This window comes from Gopherus flavomarginatus, chromosome 12 (assembly GCF_025201925.1).
Source record: "Gopherus flavomarginatus isolate rGopFla2 chromosome 12, rGopFla2.mat.asm, whole genome shotgun sequence".
Lineage (NCBI taxonomy): Eukaryota > Metazoa > Chordata > Testudines > Testudinidae > Gopherus > Gopherus flavomarginatus.
Genome location: NC_066628.1, coordinates 6784264 through 6803998, shown reverse-complemented (window position 1 = coordinate 6803998; position 19735 = coordinate 6784264). Strand labels below are relative to the sequence as shown.

The 19735-nt window shown below is 51.0% G+C and overlaps 1 protein-coding gene across 3 annotated transcripts in view; it reads left to right on the top strand.

The window, feature by feature from the left end:
- LOC127033282 (zinc finger protein 436-like) overlaps positions 1-19735 on the top strand; it is a 49209-nt gene that overhangs the window by 6790 nt on the left and 22684 nt on the right. The window contains exons 1-7 of one of the 3 annotated variants that reach the window (XM_050921220.1): positions 1077-1422; positions 2190-2277; positions 2808-2934; positions 3560-3673; positions 3988-4543; positions 4796-5299; positions 5384-6778. In XM_050921220.1, coding sequence (XP_050777177.1) covers positions 2221-2277; positions 2808-2934; positions 3560-3673; positions 3988-4543; positions 4796-5299; positions 5384-5975 — 1950 coding nt within the window. In that variant the 5' untranslated portion in view covers positions 1077-1422; positions 2190-2220 and the 3' untranslated portion in view covers positions 5976-6778. Of the gene's footprint in view, positions 1-1076; positions 1423-2189; positions 2278-2807; positions 2935-3559; positions 3674-3987; positions 4544-4795; positions 5300-5383; positions 6779-19735 lie in introns of those variants that run through there. The other 2 variants (XM_050921221.1, XM_050921222.1) reach the window with 2 other exon arrangements.

Genomic DNA, 19735 nt, shown 5'->3' with positions numbered 1-19735 from the left:
GAGGATTAAGCAGTTCAACAGTCCAGATTGTACCGTGGGGTATTTCTCACACCCGCCATCTGGTGGGACCTACATGGCACCGTTGGGCTTTCATCATCCTGATCCTGAAAGGGAAGCTGAGCAGGGCAAAGCAGAGAATGGGAACCAGCCGACATCCTCAACTGCTTCAGCTTCGGCTAAATCCTGAACTGCCTCTGAGATGTGAGACTTTAGGTTCTGCCGCCAGCCTTCCCTCCATGCGTCTGTTTCCTTCCCAATGGTCAGGGGTGAAAGTAACTTAAAGGACTTAGCGATATGCCGGAGTCCTGAGCAGGGGGAGGGGCCTCAATTGGAATTGGTAGGGTCTTTAAATTCTTGGGCCCTTTACATTGAGATTTAAAGGGCCCGAGACTCCGGCTGCCATAGCAGTGGTTGGGAGCCCCAGATTCTTTAAATCATGGCAGGAGCTGCAGCAGCGGCCGGGAGCCCTGGGGCTCTGGCAGCGAGGTAAATGGCCCAGGAATCTGCTGCTGTAGCATCAGCCAGAGCCCCTGGCCCTTTAAATTGCCGCCAGAGCCCTGCTGCAGCAGCCCCAGGGTTGCAGCTGCGAGCCCCAGGATTTGGGCAGTTTTTTAAAGGGCCCAGGGCTCCAGCCAGTGTCAGGAGCCCTGAGCCCTTTAAATCACTGGCCTGGGGAAGCTGCCCCCTGCTGGTGAAGTCAGCGGTGTACCAGCTCTTGCCAGTATGCTGGACAAGACCAGCTTATTTTCCACCTCTCCCACTGGTCTAAACGATTATTCCACCCCCACTTCTGCTCTCTCTCTCTCCTCTTGCCTTCTCTCTCTCCCATACAAATCTGGCCCAGCCACCTGACACACCCAGATGTTTTGCACCAGTGCTGGTAGCCTGTGACCAGAGAGGCAGGTTAGGGCAAGGTCTTAGCCAGCCGAATGCAGAGAAAAGTTTATCAAGTCTCAGACAGGCTGACCAGCCAGCGACCCGACCCCCAGTTTGTCCTGCAGGGAGGCTACAAGCGAGACTGAATGCTGACAGGAGACGTTTCTACAGAGGACGGGGAGAAGCTGCCTGAGCCCAAGTGAAGTGGGTCCCCAGGGGGCAGGGTCTGGGGCAGAGGCGGCTGCAGTGGGCGGATTGATCGCTAGGACCCAGGAGCAGCCGGGAGGCGGCTGTGGGGCAGCGAGCGCTGGGCTCCGGCCCGGCAGCAGGAAGTGACTCGCAGCCGCTGCGGTGACTCTGGCTCCCAGGCTCCTGGCGAGATCCCCGAGCCCCGGCGGCTGGTGCTGGGAGCCCGGAGCCCTGGCTGCAGCCGGGAGAGGGGAATCTCCAGCAGGGCCCTTCCCGCTGCTCCCCAGGAGCCTCTCCCAGGGCAGAGCCCCCAGCCCGGCCCGGCCCCTGCCCCGGGGGGCCCCGCTCGGAGGGAAGGTGAGAGAGACCCGCCCCCCCCGGCCAGTCACCCCCGGGCTGCAGGGGGCGGAGGATAAAGACGGGCAGGCGGGGGGAGCGGGGTGGGGGCAGGAGGCGGGTGCTGGGGATGCGGGGAACAGGCTCGGATGGGGGTGGGGGCGCACTGAAGGGAAGATGGGGCGATGCAGGGGGATCGGGGGGATTATGGGGCTGAGGGGAGCGGGGCTGCAATGAACGAAGATCTGAAGGGGGGGCACTGCGAGGGAAGGGGGTGTATGGGGTGGTGGGAGGGGAACAGAGGCAAAAACCCAGCCCCCCCCCCGCCACCGTGCTCCCAGCGTGTTGTTTTTGTCAGACACCCCCGTGCTGGCGCGGTCTGTGTCGCACGAGATTTGGGGTCTGCCCAGGGCCCTGGTCTGATTTCTGGGCAGGATTCACATCTCAGCCCCCCGGGAGTCGCTGCTGCTTTGGGCAGGCAGGGAGTGTGGATGGGCCAATGGGCTCAGCCTCTGCCTGCCTGTCCCTGGGGGCTGCTGCAGGAGTCCAGGGCAGCTCATTCTTCAGCTGATGCCACCAGAGGGCTCCGGCTGTTCCTCAGGGAGAGGAGTTTACAGGGCAGTGGGGGGAAATCCCCCAAAGTGGCCCCTTTAGTTCTGTTCTTTTCCTAGCATTTGGCTCAGAGATGCTGTTACTGGGAGGGTCTGAAGAGTCTGGAGGGAATCGGGGTGTGACATGGACTGAAGCCCCTTCTGTAACCTCCCCCATCACCCTTCTCGCCCTGACAGGCTGAGGAATCGCATCCATGTTTCAGTCGAGATGGACCCGTCTTCCAGGAGGCAGGGAAGGGAAATGTCTGTGATGGAGCAATCTTCGGTAGGAGCTTGTCAGGGAGCTCCTGGGGTGGGGGGCAGGGGCAGGAAGGAGACCTGGTATGAGAAACCTGCTGATTTTCTGAGTGGGCCCATTGGTGATGGGGGAGGGGAGACAGGACATTCCCCCATTTCTCAAACAGGATACAACCCCCTTGGACAGGGCTGGGAACATTTTCCAGGCTCCCACTGCTGGAGTGAGACCCCACTAGCCTGAGGCTGCTGTGAAATACACAGGGAAGCTGCTAGGATTCCTGTTCCCGTCCCTGGCTCAGAGCTCTGCTTCCCGTATCAGCCTGTCTGGAAGGAGTGTGGGAAATGAGATGATCCTGCCCTACTCCGTGTGCTGGGGGGACAAGGAGCTCCCACCTTCTCCCACCTCCTGAAGCCTCCTGGCTGCTCTGAGCAGGGTGGGGGTGGGATTCTGCTACTCTGGCCCTCCCAGAGCTTCCATTTCTTTATCCTTCCTCCCACGTGACTAGTGGGATTGTGGCTGGAGCAGCAGGTAATGACTGGGGCCTTTTGGTGTTTCAGATGCCGGTGAGCTTCGAGGAGGTGGCTGTGTATTTCACCCAGGGGCAGGGGGCTCTACTGGACCCCGCTCAGAGAGCCCTCTACAGGGATGTCATGCAGGAGAACTACGAGACAGTGACCTCGCTGGGTAAGGGATTTCCGTCCCCTCAGATACTAGAAGCCGTGGGGTCTCCGTGTCTGAATCTGGACATGTTCTTCCCTGGTCAGTTAGATCAGAGGTGAGTGGGTTCCATAATGCACAGCTGCCCTATGAGAGAGACTTGCATCTCCGTGCCCCCTCCAGTGGGACATAGGTGTCAAAACCCGATGGAGAAGCTAAACCATCCCCACCGCTTCAGCTTTCAAAGGGGCATAAATCCGTCATTGTCCTCTCTGTGTTGTTTCTTGGCTGCACACACAATCCCTGTTCACCTCCCTCGTTGAGACTAGCTCCAGCCCTGGGGAGGGCTCTGGGCTCTGCAGGTTTAGAAAGAAGCAGTGGTTTAAGTGCAGAGCTGTGTGTGAGTCAGCAAGGCCCCCAGAGCGCACAGATCTTGGGAACACCTAGTGAGTATGTAGTAATAATTCAATTCACCTCCCCAGACAAATTCCTTTGCTCAAAGGGGCTCAGTGACCATTTTCCCATCCTCTTGGATTCCACGTTCCTCCAGCAGAGCACAGGGTCAGGTTCCGCTCACGGAATATCCTTTCTGAGAAATGCTCCACCAATGCTCCATGCACACTAATTTGGTCTGATTTCACTCTCTGTGCAGGATTTTCCGTTCTGAAACCTGAGCTGATTGTCCAGCTGGAACGAGGGGAAGAGCCGTGGGTGCCCGATCTCCAGGCCTGCAAGGAAAGAAGGCTTCTGAGATGCCCCCATACAGGTGAGGACTGACACAGAAACCATCTAGGGAACGAAGGAAAAAGTTGAGAATCCCCAAATATGGTGTGAGTAAGCATTGTCAGTTCTTCCTTGTTTAAAGCCAGCTCAGAGCTGCAGTCATGAGATATAGCTCACGACATTCCACCCAGCCTCTTATCTGCAGGAGTTTGCTTCCCAGCTTTCCTTCCCTGTGAGTGTTTGGGTGGAATGTGGAGGCGGAGTCCAACTGCTCAGTCTGTGTGTTGGGTTTTCCCTCTGTGCTCTTCCTCTTTCTCCCCAACACAATGACTCCGGTCTGGATTGTGTCTCTCCCAGCAGGTGCTGAGCGAGGGAGTGAGAATGAGGACGGGAATCATCATGAGGAAGTTCCTGGGGAAGTGGAACCACAGGGGGCCTTTGTGGAAAGAGCTGAAGGGAATTTTCCCTGGTGCTTGGAGCAGGCAGAATCCTGGGGAAATTGGAACAGGTCAGAGAGGCTGCTGGGAAACCACCCAGGGAAGAAAGTGGATGAATCTATTAACGGTGGGGGAAGAGAGGAGGATCCCAGAGTGCAGCAGACAAATCTCAAGGAAGAAACACCATGGCACTACCTTCAGTGTGGGAAAGAATTCATTGTGAGATCACAGCTTGTGACACATCAGACAATCCATACTGGAGAGAAACCCCTTCAATGTTTGGACCATGGGGAAAGCTTCAATAAGCTCTCAGATCTTAATAATCACGGGAGAAGCCACACTGGAGAGAAGCCCTCTCAATCCCTCAAATGTGGGAAATGTTTCATTTCGAAGACACAAATAATTAGATATCAATTAAGCCACACAGGGGAAAGACCCCATAAGTGCTTGGATTGTGGGAAAAATTTCATAAGGAGGTCCCACCTTGTTCAACACCAGGCAATCCACGCAGGAGAAAGACCCCACAAGTGCTTGGAGTGTGGGAAATGTTTCACAGAGAGGTCAAACCTTGTTAAACATCAGGCAATCCACACAGGAGAGAGACCCCACAGGTGCTTGGACTGTGGGAAAAAATTCATACAGAGATCACACCTAGTTCGTCATCAAGTATTACACACAGGAGCAAGACCCCACGAGTGCTTGGACTTAGGCGAAAGTTCCATAAGAAGGTCACTCCTTGTTCAACATCAGGCAATCCACACAGGAGAGAGACCCCACAAGTGCTTGGACTGTGGGAAAAGTTTCATAAGAAGGTCGGACCTTGTTAAACATCAGGCAATCCACACAGGAGAGAGACCCCACAAGTGCTTGGAGTGTGGGAAAAGTTTCATAAGAAGGTCAAACCTTGTTAAACATCAGGCAATCCACACAGGAGAGAGACCCCACAAGTGCTTGGAGTGTGGGAAAAATTTCATGCAGAGGTCACGCCTAGTTCGTCATCAGGCATTACACACAGGAGTGAAACCCCACGAGCGCTTGGACTTAGGGGAAAGTTCCATAAGAAGGTCTCACCTTGTTCAACATCAGGCAATCCACACAAGAGAGAGACCCCACAAGTGCTTGGATTGTGGGAAAAGTTTCATAAGAAGGTCACACCTTGTTCAACATCAGGGAATCCACACAGGAGAGAGACCCCACAAGTGCTTGGACTGTGGAAAAAGTTTCATAAGAAGGTCACTGCTCATTTATCATCAGGCAATCCATACAGGAGAGAGACCCCACAAGTGCTTGGACTGTGGGAAAGGTTACATACAAAGGTCAGACCTTGTTCAACATCAGGCAATCCACACAGGAGAGAGACCCCACAAGTGCTTGGACTGTGGGAAAAGTTTCATAAGAAGGTCACAGCTTGTTCAACATCAGAGAATCCACACAGGAGAGAGACCCCACAAGTGCTTGGACTGTGGGAAATGTTTCACAGAGAGGTCAAACCTTGTTAAACATCAGGCAATCCACACAGGAGAGAGACCCCACAAGTGCTTGGACTGTGGGAAAGGTTACATACAAAGGTCAGACCTTGTTAAACATCAGGCAATCCACACAGGAGAGAGACCCCACAAGTGCTTGGACTGTGGGAAATGTTTCACAGAGAGGTCAAACCTTGTTAAACATCAGGCAATCCACACAGGAGAGAGACCCCACAAGTGCTTGGACTGTGGGAAAGGTTACATACAAAGGTCAGACCTTGTTAAACATCAGGCAGTCCACACAGGAGAGAGTCCCCACAAGTGCTTGTATTGTGGGAAAAGTTTCAGAAGAAGGTCACACCTTGTCTATCATCAGGTAATCCACACAGTAGAGACTCCAGAGGTACTTGGACTACGGGAAAAGTTTCATATGGAAGTCTGACCTCATTAAACATGGAAGAATCCACACAGGATCTAAACCTCTGTGACACATGGCAAGAAAGGATTAAGCAACTAGCATGTAATTGTTTCGCTGGGGGTAGGGGCTGAACGTTGGAGAGAATGTTTATAGCTGAAATCACCAAAATGTGTTTTGCAAGGTTAGTGTTAATTGGATCTGTTCCGCTCTCCTGCTCAGACATTTTCTGTGGGGATCCCGGAGACGGAAAGGAGCAGATGTTACCATCTTGACTGCCAATCTCCACAGTGACTCTTTACACTAACAATTCTCAAACTGTGGGCAGAGCCTCCCAATGGAGGGACAGGAATGTGTCAAGGGAGGTGTGACCTCTGTGTGGTGTGTGTTTGTTTTTTAAAGAGCACTGGCTGTCGGTGCCAGGTGGTTGGAGCTCATGAAGAAGGAACAGGCCCATGTGGGAGGTGGGGATAAATGCTCAAGCTCTCAAACCCAGGTGGAGAAGCAGCACAGAAGTAGAGGTGTCACTGGGGGGATAAGTCTGCTGTGAACAGCGATATTGAGGAATATCACTTTTCACGTGGCCACCCTCACTTCTGTGCTGCTGTTGGAGGGCTTCAGAGCTGGTCGCATCGCCAGCATGTACTCTGCCATTAGAGCTGGGTGGCAATATATGTGCTTGTGAGGGTGGGGGCGTTAATGACCAAAGACACAAAGAAGGCGGGGCAGGGAGGGTGGCTGATGAAACACTTTTAAGAACCACTGGTCTACGCTATTATGGTCACCACACTTACAAAATGATAAATCTTCTCCAAAGTATGTCCTGTGAGGTATCATAGGGAAAGACATCATCTGCTGAATATTAGACACATTTTAGTGGAACAATATCAGCACTACCCATGGAGCTCAGAGAGTTTGCTGTATGTTACATGCTGTAAAGCTGGAAAATGCCCACAGATGAGCTCCCCAGAGACAGTGGCACCTGCACACCAGCTTGGTGCTAAGTGGTCAGTAATTGCTCAGCCGGCCCTTCACCAGCTGTGGAGCCGGGAACAAGAGAGTTACAATTCACCGGAAGGACGGCTGGATGCTCACTTAGACCACAGACTAATTGTCGTCTGCCCCCCGGCTGGGGGGTGAACCTCAAAGAGGAGAGTGGTACAAAAGCACAACAGAAAATTGCCTCCAGTTTCACCTCTCTTCTCCCATCTCTACAGAAGGCAAGGATATGATGAATATGACTTGAAAGGCAACAGGGGCCGTGGAATGGGGAGTACGGACTGAGGCTGGTAGGAAATCCAGCCTGTGTACTCAGAACTGTGAACTGCCTGCAACAGCGGGTGGGGTGGGAAATCCTGTTTGCTTCATATCTTCCTTAGCTTGGTAAAATTTAGGATTTAAAATGCATTTTATAATTTTATAGTTTTAACCAGTTGTGACCTTTGACATCTTTCTCCCTCGTAATCCCTGAAAACCCCCTTGCTCCAGTTACTAAAGTGATTTTCTTGTTTTGTCTGGACCTGTATGTTTTCATTGAAGTGTTTGGACGATTTGACTGGAGAGAACAAGGCTGTGGCCTATCCAACCCCTCTGTGAGGGTGACCCAGTAATGACCGAGTTTGTCCAGCCCAGTAACCAGACTGAGCTGTCCATGATGCACTTTCCCAGGGTGCAAGGCTAGGAGTGGAAAACTGGCTTATCTTGCTGTGTTGTTTGGTAAGTTCCTGAGTGTCTGGCTAGTCGCACTCAGTTCAGTGCAGCCAGGAGTGACTTTGAAGGCTGGTGGCTGTGTGTGAGCAGAGCGTGGAGGGGTTTGTTGTTCACACAGGGAAGCAGCAGGGTGGATTTGATTTAAATTATTAGTCTGGAAGACTCCATTTAATCATGGTTTTCTACATAAAAATGTATTCTTGCTGTTTGTTATAACCTTAGTACATATTCTTCACAATGCAGAGATAGATGTGTACCTTCCAGAAATGAATCCTACACTATACATTTTTAAGCAGTGATTTATTTTAAAAACTTTTCAGATGAGTTTTCCAGCTATATCAGACAATGAATGTTTGGTTATTTCATTTCATTTAATTTCATTTGGTTGTTTCATTGTTTGGTTATTTCATTCGTGCCATGTTTTATTAGGAGGAGAACATCACCAGACAGACATTTAAATAACAGAAATCTGATTTTCTTGGTTATTTTTTTTAAAAGTCATTGATTTTTATTTATCCTTGGATAATACATGCCCTGGGATGGAGAATTAAGCAGTTCAACAGTTCAGATTGTACCGTGGGATATGTCTCACCCGCTGTCTGGTGGGACCCACATGACACCGTTGGGCTTTCATCATCCTGTTTCTGAAAGGGAAGCTGGGCAGGGCAAAGCAGAGAAGAGGAAGCAGCCGACATCCTCAACTGCTTCGGCTTCGGCTAAAACCTGAACTGCTCCTGGGATGTGAGACGAGGTTCTGCCACCAGCCTTCCCCGCACGCATCTGTTTCCTTCCCAGTGGTCAAGGGTGAAAGTAACTTAAAGGACTTAGCGATATGCCGGAGTCCTGAGCAGGGGGAGGGGCCTCAACTGTAATTGGTGGGATCTTTAAATCCCTGGGCCCTTTACATTTAGATTTAAAGGGCCCAGGACTCCGGCTGCCATAGCAGTGGCTGGGAGCCCCAGGTTCTTTAAATCATGACAAGAGCTGCGGCAACGGCCGGGAGCCCCGGGGTTCCGGCAGTGATGTAAACGGCCCAGGGCTCTGCTTCAGTAGCGGCAGCCAGATCCCCTGGCCCTTTAAATCGCAGCCAGAGCCCTGCCTCCGGAGCCCTGGGGTAGCAGCAGTAGCCAGGAGCCCCAGGATTTGGGCGGTGATTTAAAGAGTCCAGGGCTCCATAAAACAGGAGGCTAAACCTAAAGCTGGGGAACCTGGAGTATGAAAGGGGGCTCTGCAGTGAATAAGAAAACAGGAGAGGACAAGTGCGTACCTGAGAAACTTTAAAGAAAAGAGATCATTAACCTGTGTCAGTCTATGGCCCACCGAGAAATAGAAAATACTCCCTTTTAAGGTAAAAACACTTTGGAATACGGCCTAAGGTGCGAGAGGACATAGAAAATTTGGTTAAAAACTGTATAAGGTGTGCAGCAGATGGGAATAGATCACCGAATTTGGGACCCTTGTGGCACCAAAGACTTGTAGGGCCATGGAGTAGAATACAGGTTTATTATTTTAAGATCCAACGAGAGAATCAGTATTTATTAGTGATAATAGTTTCTTTTTGTGGCTGGGTGGAGGCAATTTCCACCAGGAATGATACTGTAGAGACCATCACCAAGAAGTTGTGGAAAGTACTGTTTAGTAGCTATGGGACTCCAAAAATTATTGGTTCAGATGATGGAGCACATTTTATAGGAAAAGTAATTATAAAAATATTAAAAGCTTTAGGAGTAAAGCAACAACTACATATCCCCTACCATCCTCAATCATCAGGGACAGTAGAAAGAATGGATCAGACTATCAAGCAAGCCCTTCGCAAAGTGGTGAAAGTCCCTGGCAAAGGTTGGGACAATAAATTACCAGTGGTGTTGGCAGCCATCCGGAGCAATGATGGATTGGATACAGACTACTAGGCGTGTCACATTCTCTTTGGAAGGTCTATGAGCTTGTGGAACCCTTTATTATATGGAGGAGGAGGCGTCTCTGTTGTCCTGGGCCTTCATCTGCAACTCCTAGGGGACAGTCTTGGGCAGGAAGCCAGGATCCAAGGGGTGCCATTTCCTCAAATTCTTACACAGTTTTAAAGCCGTCCCACTGGTGTTATTTCCTTCTTTTGCCTATTCTTCATTTTTTTTCCAGGGACATGACAAAACTGGTTTTTTATAAACAGCTCTTTTTGACCAATTCACCCTTCAGTTCTCACTTTGGTTGCCAAAATATCATATCATGCACTCATGTCAAAACACACTCCAGCCACACTAGGTCGCAAGACCAATAACATGTTACATGGATTTTATGTGTACATATCCCAACATTGCCTGCGTCTCCCAAGGGGGCTCAGTGACCCTGTTCCCATCCTCTGGAATTGAATTATCCCTCAGCTGGCTGGCTGAGGGCTCTGGCTCTACCCAGCGCCTCCCTCACCTCGTGGGAGCTCAGAACTGCGCAGAGTCCCTCCCTGCCTATGGCGGGGGCCCTGTGAGACCAGCCAGAGCCAGGAGCAAAAGTTTGTAGCATGTAAGTGAGCAGGGCTAGGGAAGTCAGGCCTGGCAGCGGGATTGAGTGAGGCTGAGAAGAGTGGGGTTGGAGCCAAGCTTGGTAGAGCCGAGGATGGGACTTTGTGGAGTGGAGGAGGAGGAACTAGGCTAGGGATGGCTGGGGCGAGCCAGACTGGGAAGGGAAATGAGCAAGCAGGGGTGTCTTTGTCTGACTCGGTGAGCTAGCAGCCATAGACGGTGGCTCCTTGGGTGATCTTGGGCTAGAGCACCCATGGGGAAAAATTGGAGGGTGCTCTGCACCCACCTGCAGCCAAGCTCCCTGCCCCAGCTCAGGTTGCCTCCGCCTCCTCCCTTGAGCTCAGTGGGTCTCTGCTTCCCCTCTCAGCACTTGCCACCGCAAAACAGCTGTTTCGTGGTGTAACAAACTCCGGGGGGTGGGGGAAGGAGTTGGAATGTGGTGTGCTTAGGGGAGGAGGTGGGGCTGGGACAAGGATTTGGGGAAGGGGTTGGAATAGGGGCAGGAAGGGGGTGAAGTTGGGGCAGGGACTTTGGGGAAGGGATTGAAATGGGGGCGGGGTAAGGGGGGGTCGAGCATCCACCAGCGCCAGCAGAAATTGGCACCTACGCTAGCAGGGAATGTACTGAGGCTTCCTGGGAAGCAGGTTGGTGCCTCCGGAGGGAGCAGCTGTTCTGAGCTGCCCCACTCTGCATCTGCACCTCTCCCACCTGTGCCCCCTGCCCCGCGGGCAACTCCCTGCAATCTCCTTTTCACACTGCCTCCCTCTGCTCTGAAGTTTAAGCCCAGATGCTGAGGATCCTTTTTGGCCTTTTCTCTCCCCTTCCTTCCTCAGCGGGGATCAGCAGCAGGCTGGGAGGAGGGAGAGGTACACACATAACCTGACTGGGGAGATGTTATCAGATTTGCCCAATACTTTGGGGTACGCTCATTTATTCGGGTTACTCTTCTGGGGAAGGGGATTCTGTAATTCTATCAATGTGCTGCTTGTGTCACTTGTGTTTTCATATGAAGCTCTACTTCTCCCTTCTGCAAGTCCCCTCTCAATGGAGCTATCCTGCAGTACCTAGGTTCCCGAGGGCTGGGTTACTCCAGCCCCAGAACCGTATGAACACCTCCACCCCCACACACAGGGCCGGCTGCAGACACCAGCCCACCAAGCACGTGCTTGGGGCGGCACCTTGGGAGGGGGCGGCATTCCAGGTTTGGTTTTGGTTTTTTTGGGTTCGGCCACGCGGTGCTGGCGGTGGCGGGGCTTGGGAGGCGGGGCACTGTGCTGGGTGGGCAGGGACTTGGGCGGTGCAGCGCTCGGCTGGGGCGGGCTTCAGCGGCCCCGCGCTCAGGGGGGCAGGGACTTAGGCGGCGCAACACTCGGGAGGGCGAGGACTTGGGCGCTGCAGTGCGGTGCTTTGAAGGGGCGGGGGACTTGGGCAACATGACACTTCAGAGGGCGGGGACTTGGGCGGTGCGACACTTGGGGACGAGGACTTGGGCAGCGCAACACGACACTCAGGGGCGGACTTGGGCGGTGCGATGCTCGGGGGCGGGGACTTGGGCGATGTGACACTCGGGGGCAGGGACTTGGGTGACACTTGGGGGGCGGGGACTTGAGTGGTGCGATGCTCAGGGGGGCAGGGACGTGGGCGATGCGACGCTCGGGGGCAGGGACTTGGGAGATGCTGGGGGGGCTAGGACATGGGTGACACGACGCTCGGGGGGCAGGGACTTGGGCGATGCAACGCTTGAGGGCGGGGACTTGGGCGGTGTGATGCAACGCAACATTCGGGGCGGGGGGTGGCACTCTTTGTTTTCGCTTGGGGTGGCAGAAATGTTAGAGCCGGGCCTGCCCACACACACATTAACAGAGCAAGTCTGAGCAGATTGGGTCAATTAGCACTGTCAAGCTGTTACCCTTATGTGTCCCAGATTCAGCAGGTCCCTGTCCCCACTCTCTTAACACAATTGTACTGGCAGTAACCTACTTGATGAGGAAACCCCACAGTATTCTGGGCATTGCAGGGATCTTTAGCTTAGGTAAAAGAAGCGTTGCTGCAGAGTGAATGGGGGAAGCTAAAAACAGAAAAGAGTCAAGTTCATCAAGAAGGAGAAGCAACCAGCTGAACCATAAAAGTTATTTACTGAATAATAGTGATAACTGCACAAGGAGCCTAAACCAACATAACCTACATTATTACAGATTAATACCTAAGGTAGAAAGGAAAATGAAGAGGGCGGGGGAATCTCACTGCTCCCTGAAGCTTGAACTGGTTGGGGTTACCAGATGATGGTGATAGCTGAGGGTCCTGTGGGCAGGAGACAGGCATAGTCCCCAACACGATCAGTCAGGAGAATATGCAGTCCCAGTGGAACTGATGCAGAGTTTGGATCTAAGCATTAGAACACTGACTGGAGGATGATTGGGGATTTTTGTAGAGAAACTACAATGATTGAAGGGAGAACACTGGATTTGTTCATAGGTAAGCTGATGACTCAAGGGTTTTCTTTAGACTAGACAATAGGAGCTGATCATTCTTGGCTATGGGAGGTGTTTTCTTCCAGGGAGCTCACAATGCAACTAGGCTGCTTCACTATTTGTATATCAATTAAGGATTCATTGCTAGAATTGGTCTGATAATTGCTGAGCTGGGTGTGTGCAGATGTCGGTTTATTAGCATCTGGAGCAGAAATTCCCATGATGCAGTGCTTCCCTGCTTTCTTTGGTCCCAGAATTCAGTGTGGTTCTCTGTTCTCCATTCTATATGTAAACTGAGATGTCTTCCTGTCCCATCTTTCATGAGGCAGCTGAGGCTAGGGGAGTTGTCTCTGATCTCCCCTCTGTATGCTAATGGAGATGTCTAAATCTTGTCACCCATGTCAGGAGGGGTCTAGGTGTGTCTCCCAATGCCCGTCACTGCTCTCTGCAAGTTTTTTCCTCTGATGGGTTTTGGTTTAAGCAGAGGCTGTGTGAGTGGGGGAGTGGGGTGTCTTTCATGAGTCAGGCTGGATACTGCACCCTGGTTCCCCAAGAACACAGAGGTGTCTGGTATCAGACATTATGCTAAAAGAAAGAATTCTAAATATGGGGAAATAACATTTGATGTTGAGGACACTGTTCTGTTACTGAATGCTAGAAAGAGAACAAGAAAAGGAGGAGTACTGGAAACTAGGTATCGGGGACCATACAAAATTGAGGGTAAGAGACTGAAATTACAAACCATTTCAGGGAAACGGTTAGGAACCATGTACAGTATTGAACATTTAAAACCATTTGAAGAGCCACCAACATTAGCTGCTGAAAGCACATCAGAGGGAAAAATCGGAACTGAAATTGGAATTGGTAACACTGAACCAGAAACACCCACAGAAGAGGTTAGAAAAGTGGATGGCACTGTATCTCACGACAGCAAAAAAAACCCACAGAGGTAGCAGCAATGGAAGAAGAGGTGTATATAGGGCAAGATGTTTCAAACAATACAAGTGATGCTGATGACCATTTTGATGACATGCTTATGGAGGAGGTGGAAGACAAACAATGGATTCTGAAAGGTAATTGGTTACCGCACCTTTCTTAAACAGATTAACATACTTCATAAATGGAACTTTGTTAAAAGGTTTTCATGTACAAAGTGGCTGCATTCACAGTAGTAAAACAGAGAGACATGGGATTTCCCTTCCCAAGTTGGTTGTGTCAACCCAGCCCCAGTGAGGATATCTTTGTATGTCACTATGATGGTAGCCTGAACATCACTGTGATATGTTGCTCTCCAGCCTGTGCTCTGGGCCATGTGCTTTATATAAATGCATACATCAGGGATTGTTCAGCTGTGCTCTTGAGCTGGTTGGCTCACTTTACTTCTCAGCTTCCAAATCTGTCCAGATACATTAGCCAGCCCACGACATGTTCCTTTCCAGCCTGCCTGGCTGCTGACTGCCTATAAGCATGTAACTCGGGAGTTGGCTGGTCACAATGCCCAACAACTTTCAGACATGCCAGGATGCGACACTAGCAAGAAACTTTATGTGCTGAATGGCTGAAATGTGGAATAGCTTTGTCTGGTTGCACATCACTCCATAACCTACAGAGATAAATCGTGTCAAGGCAGCAAATCTTTAAAAACAACAACGTAGATAATTAATTTCATTTCATTAAACCCAAATACAAAGCACACTGAACTACCGAAGTTCCCCTGCATGGCTCTGCTGCAGGATTTGAGTCACATCACTTCAGTTCCCCGCCACACGCCCCACTACATTAGCTCTCAGAATAATTGGGAGGAGGGATAGCTCAGCGGTTTGAGTATTGGGCTGTTAAACCCAGGGTTGAGAGTTCAATCTTTTAAGGGGCCACTTAGGGATCTGAGGCAAAATCAGTACTTGGTCCTACTACTGAAGGCAGGGGGCTGGACCTGATGAACTTTCAGGGTCCCTTCCAGTTCTGAGATAGGTATCTCTCCAATTGCTTACACTTTCCACTGGGGCTTACCCTTACCCTTACACTTTCCACTGGGGCTTAGAGACCCTGGTTCTACTCTTCATTTTGACTTCAGTGACCTTGTGAAACGTCTGTTAATTTATTAGCAAAATGGGCTGCAATGGTGTCCAATACTTGACTGTCTTCTAGGGCTGGGAATAGGTCATGATCAGTCACAGGCCTGGGAGGTGCCTGCAAACACAAACAGCACTCAGTAGGCGATTTGTACTCAATGTTTATAGCTTGTTTCACTTTACCCCAGGCCATGTTATTTGTCCTGGTTGTTGGAGATCTCTCCAGCCTCCTCCCCAAGATTACTACAATTCTCAGGGTATGGCTACACTTACAGTTGTACAGCGCTGGGAGTTACAGCTGTCTTCGTACAGCTGTGTAGGGAAAACACTGCAGTGTGGCCACATTTGCAGCATTTGCAGCGCTGTTGGGAGTGGTGCATTGTGGGCAGCTATCCCAGCATTCAAGTGGCTGCAACGTGCTTTTCAAAAGAGGAGGCTGTGGGGGAGAGAGAGAGTGTGGATTTTTGGAGCTGTCAGCTCCCTGCCTTGCAAGTTCTAAGGACGGAACATACACATCACCAACCTGCAATCCATTTAGAAGTTTCGAGCCCTTTCCCCACCCCTCTCTTATTCACTAAATGCAAATGATGCACTCCTAAATAGCCTTCAGACCACATAAACAGCTGCTCAACACAGACTCCCCCCTCCCCCTCTGCCATGTGACTTCTCTCTTCAAGCAAACAGCTGTGAACCTTCCAGAGCAATTCCCCTGCCTGCCTCTGCTTGCTCGCTCGCTGGAGCAAACAGCAGTTGTGTTTGTTTTTTAGATAAGCAGCTCGGGGGAGCTCGGAGTTCAGTCATTCTTCCGGTTTGTTGTGAGCAGGCATTCTGGGATACCTCCTAATACTCTGGAGGCCAATAACAGCGCTTTTGGTGGCCACACTTGATGGGCAGCCCTGCATCACCAGCGCTGCAATCGTTACACCACAAGCAGACCAGGTGTACAGCCAGTGCTGCAGCCAGGGAGTTGCAGGGCTGGATGTGCCTTGCAGGTGTGGACAGTTACTAAGTTGCAGCGCTGTAAACCCACCACCAGCGCTGCAACTCTTCAGTGTAGCCAAGTCCCTCAGCCGTATTTTGTATTCTCAGGCATATTGTTCCCCAGCAAAAAAATAAAATAAAATAAAACAACCCAGCAGCAGTGAGATCCTCTAGTTGAACACATCCACCACAGCTGACAGCATCTGGCTGCCAAGAAGCAACAAGACTGGTCAGAAGCAAGTTTTCAACCATGTAACCAGTTTGCCTTACAGGTGGGTAACAGTGTATTTCATCACTTCTGGTTGCTCATGAAGTTACAAACTGCTTCCACAGCAACAGCTCTGCCCAGCACATCTTTCCCATTGCAGTTGCCGCTCCTTTTCTGGCTCCAGAAGGCCACTCCCCAGATTCCCTATTGAATCTGATCTCAAATCCACTCTGCCGCAACACAGTCCTGGCTGCAGCACCCAGCCACAGGAAACAGCAGCAGAATGAAGGTATGTGACTGATGGCTACAGATCTCCAGCCATGCTTTCTCCAGCAGAATGGGAGCAGTGACAGCCTTCCCCATAAGGAAAATAATTTCAGCTCACACCATCCAGCTGCAAGAATGTAGGAATTCCCCAGTGTAAGGCATTAAATAGCTGCAACATTATAGTCAGCTCTTCGGCTGCCCCTATAACCAGCCACATCCCTGGCAAACACTCCTTTCTCACCACAGCTGGATTTCCATGTCCAGTCTCAGGTGGCTGCTCCCCAGACTCTCCCAGGCCCCCTATGTCTGTTCCCAGATCCCCTCCTGCAGCCAGACTGGACAAGTGGCCTGAGAACAGAGCTTGTTAGCACAGACATCAGGAATATACAGCAAAGTCCATCTTGGGGGCATCCAGAGCCCTGGGTTCTCTTCACTGAATCCCAAACCAGGAGACTGACCCACTTCCAGCCCCCCAGCTACCCCTTTTCTGTGCTTTGTCCCTTTCCTGGGCAAACAGGTCCCCAAGCTCCACCTCTCTCTTTGCTGGCTCCTTGCAAAGGATAGGCACCAGCCACCACTTGCCAGGATCCAGAGGGTTGGCACTTCTCTTTGCCCAGATAGTCAGTCAGCAGTCACACCTGCCCATGAGGGGTCTCTGCAAAAATCACACACTCATATCCCAGCACCTCGATACTTGAGTAGCACATTGGGAAAACTGAGGAACACACCGTATTCAGGGAGACCATAACGAACATGCCCACTTCATCATATCCTGGTGTTGGTATGAAAAGACCCTTCCCTGCTCCATCTGCTTGGGGTGGGGGGGGGAGGATGGGGACAAGGAGCTCTCAACTTCTCCCCCACCCCCAAAGCCTCCTGGCTGCTCTGAGCAGGAGGGGGAATTCTGTTTTTCTGGGCCTGTTCCCCTGTGAAAAGCGGGATTGTGGCTGGGGCAGCAGGTGCTGAGTAGGGGACTCTTGTTGTTCCAGATGCCGGTGACCTTCGAGGAGGTGGCTGTGTATTTCACCCAGGGGCAGGGGGCTCTGCTGGACCCCACTCAGAGAGCCCTCTACAGGGATGTCATGCAGGAGAACTATGAGATGGTGACCTCACTGGGTAAGGGATTCCTGTCCCCTCGGTTATTGGAAGCCATGGGGTCTGTATGTCGGACTCTGGTCAGGTTCTTCTCTGGTCAGTTAGATCAGAGGGGAATGTTTTGCGTAATGCACAGCTCCATGCCCTCTCCAGTGGGACATGGGTGTCAAAAGCTAATGGACATGCTAGTTCATCCTCATCCCTCCAGCTTTACAAGGAGGAGAAGCTGTGTATTCTCCCATCTGTATTGTTTCCCATTCACACAAAAAATCCCTTTCCACTTCCCTCCTTGGGACTAGCTCCAGCCATGGGGAGGGCTCTGGGCTCTCCAGGTTTAGAAAGAGGCAGGAGTTTAACCAGGGGCGGCTCCAGGCCCCAGCACGCCAAGCGCATGCTTGGGGCAGCAAGCCACTGGGGGCGCTCTGCCGGTCGCCGCAAGGGCAGCAGGCAGGCTGCCTTTGGCGGCTTGCCTGCAAAGGGTCCGCTGGTCCTGCGGCTTTGGTGGAGCTCCCGCAGGCGTGCCTGTGGAGGCAGCCTGCCTGCCGTGCTTGGGGCAGCAAAATGCCTAGAGCCGCCCCTGTGTTTAACAGCAGAGCAGGGTGTGCAGCAACAAGGCCCCCAGAGAGCACAGATCCTGGGAATGCCTAGTGAGGGTATAATAATTTTCCCCATCTCCTCAAATATCTGCCTGTCCCAAGGGGACTCAGTGACCATGTTCCTATCTTCTTGGATTCCACGATCTTCAAGCACAGAAGAGGACACGTTCAATGCAGGAGAATGTCCTTTGTGACAGACACTCTCCCACTACTTCAAACACCCCGATCTGGTCTAATTTCACCACCTGCGCAGGATTTCCCATTCCCAAACCTAAGCTGATAGCCTGGGTGGAGCGAGGGGAAGAGCCATGGGTGCCCGATCTCCAGGCCTTCAAGGAAAGAGAGATCCCGAAAGGCACCCATACAGATGAGGACTGTCATAGAAACCATCTGGTGAACGAAGGAAAAAGTTGAGAATTCCAAAAATGTGGTGTGAGTAAGCACCCTCAGTTCTTCCTCATCTCACTCAAAGTAGGGCTTTAGTCAGCAGATATTGCTCACAACTTTCCACTCACCCTATTAGCTACTGGAGATTCCTTCCTATCTTTCCTTCTCTCTGAGTCTTTGGGTGGGAAGTAGAAGCAGAATCCAGTTGCTCAGTCTGTGCAAATTTAGTGTGTGGGCTTTTCCCTTTGTGCTATTCCTTTTTCTCCGCAACACAATGAGTCCTGTCTGGATTGTCTCTCTCCCACCAGGTGATGAGATAGTGAAAGAGAGCAAGGAGGGGAATCTTCATGAGGAAGTTCCTGGGGAAGCGGAACCACTGGGCACCTTTGTGGGAAGAGCTGCGGGGAATTTTTCCCAGTGCTTGGAACAGGGAGAAGCCTGGGGAAATTGACACAGGTCAGAGAGGCTGCAGGGAAACCACGCAAGGAAGAAAGGTGTTGGATCTATTCTTTATGAGGGAGGAGAAAAAAGTCCCAGTGAAACCACAGTCCCACAGACAAACCTTAACAAAGAGAAACCCTATCAATGCCTCGAATATGGGAAAGGATTCATTGTGAGATCATACCTTGTTACACATCAGACGATTCATACTGGAGAGAAACCCCTTCAATGTTTGGAGCATGGGGAAAGCTGTAATAACTGCTCAGACCTTAATAACCATGGGAGAAGCCACATGGGAGAGAAACCCTATCAGTGTCTCAAATGCGGGAAATGTTTCAGTTGGAATTCAGCCCTTATTGTACATCAGATAATCTACACTGGAGAGAGGCCCCTTAAGTGCTTGGACTGTGGGAAAAGTTTCATACAGAGATCAAACCTTGTTACACATCAGATAAGCCACAGAGGAGTGAGACCTGATAGGGGCTTGGACTGTGGAAAAAGTTACACAGCAAGATCAGGCTTTGTTACACATCAGGCAAGCCAAACAGGAGAGAGGCTTTATAAATACTTAGCATGTGGGAAAAGCTTCAGTAATAGCAGAAACCTTAATAACCATTGGCGAAGCCACACAGAAGAGAGAGCCTATAAATGCCTGCACTGCAAGAATGGTTTCCGTTAGAAGTCAGCTACCTTACAAGTAGAGAATCAGTGTTGACAAGGCCAATTCAATCAGGATATATGTGGTTCAATCCCAATATTTGATGAAGAGGGGTCAATACCAAGAGAAGGAGAATTGCTTCTGTAGTGAGCCAGCCACTCCCAGTCTCCATTCAGGCCTAAAGTGTTGGTGTTAAGTTTGCAAATGAATTGTAGCTCTGCAGTTTCTCTCTGAAATCTGTTTTTGAAGCTTTTTCGTTGAAGGATGGCCACATTTAAATCTGTTATTGAATGTCCAGGGAGACTGAAGTGTTCTCCTACTGGCTTTTGTATGTTACCATTCCTGATGTCTGATTTGTGTCCATTTATTCTTTTACATAGAGACTGTT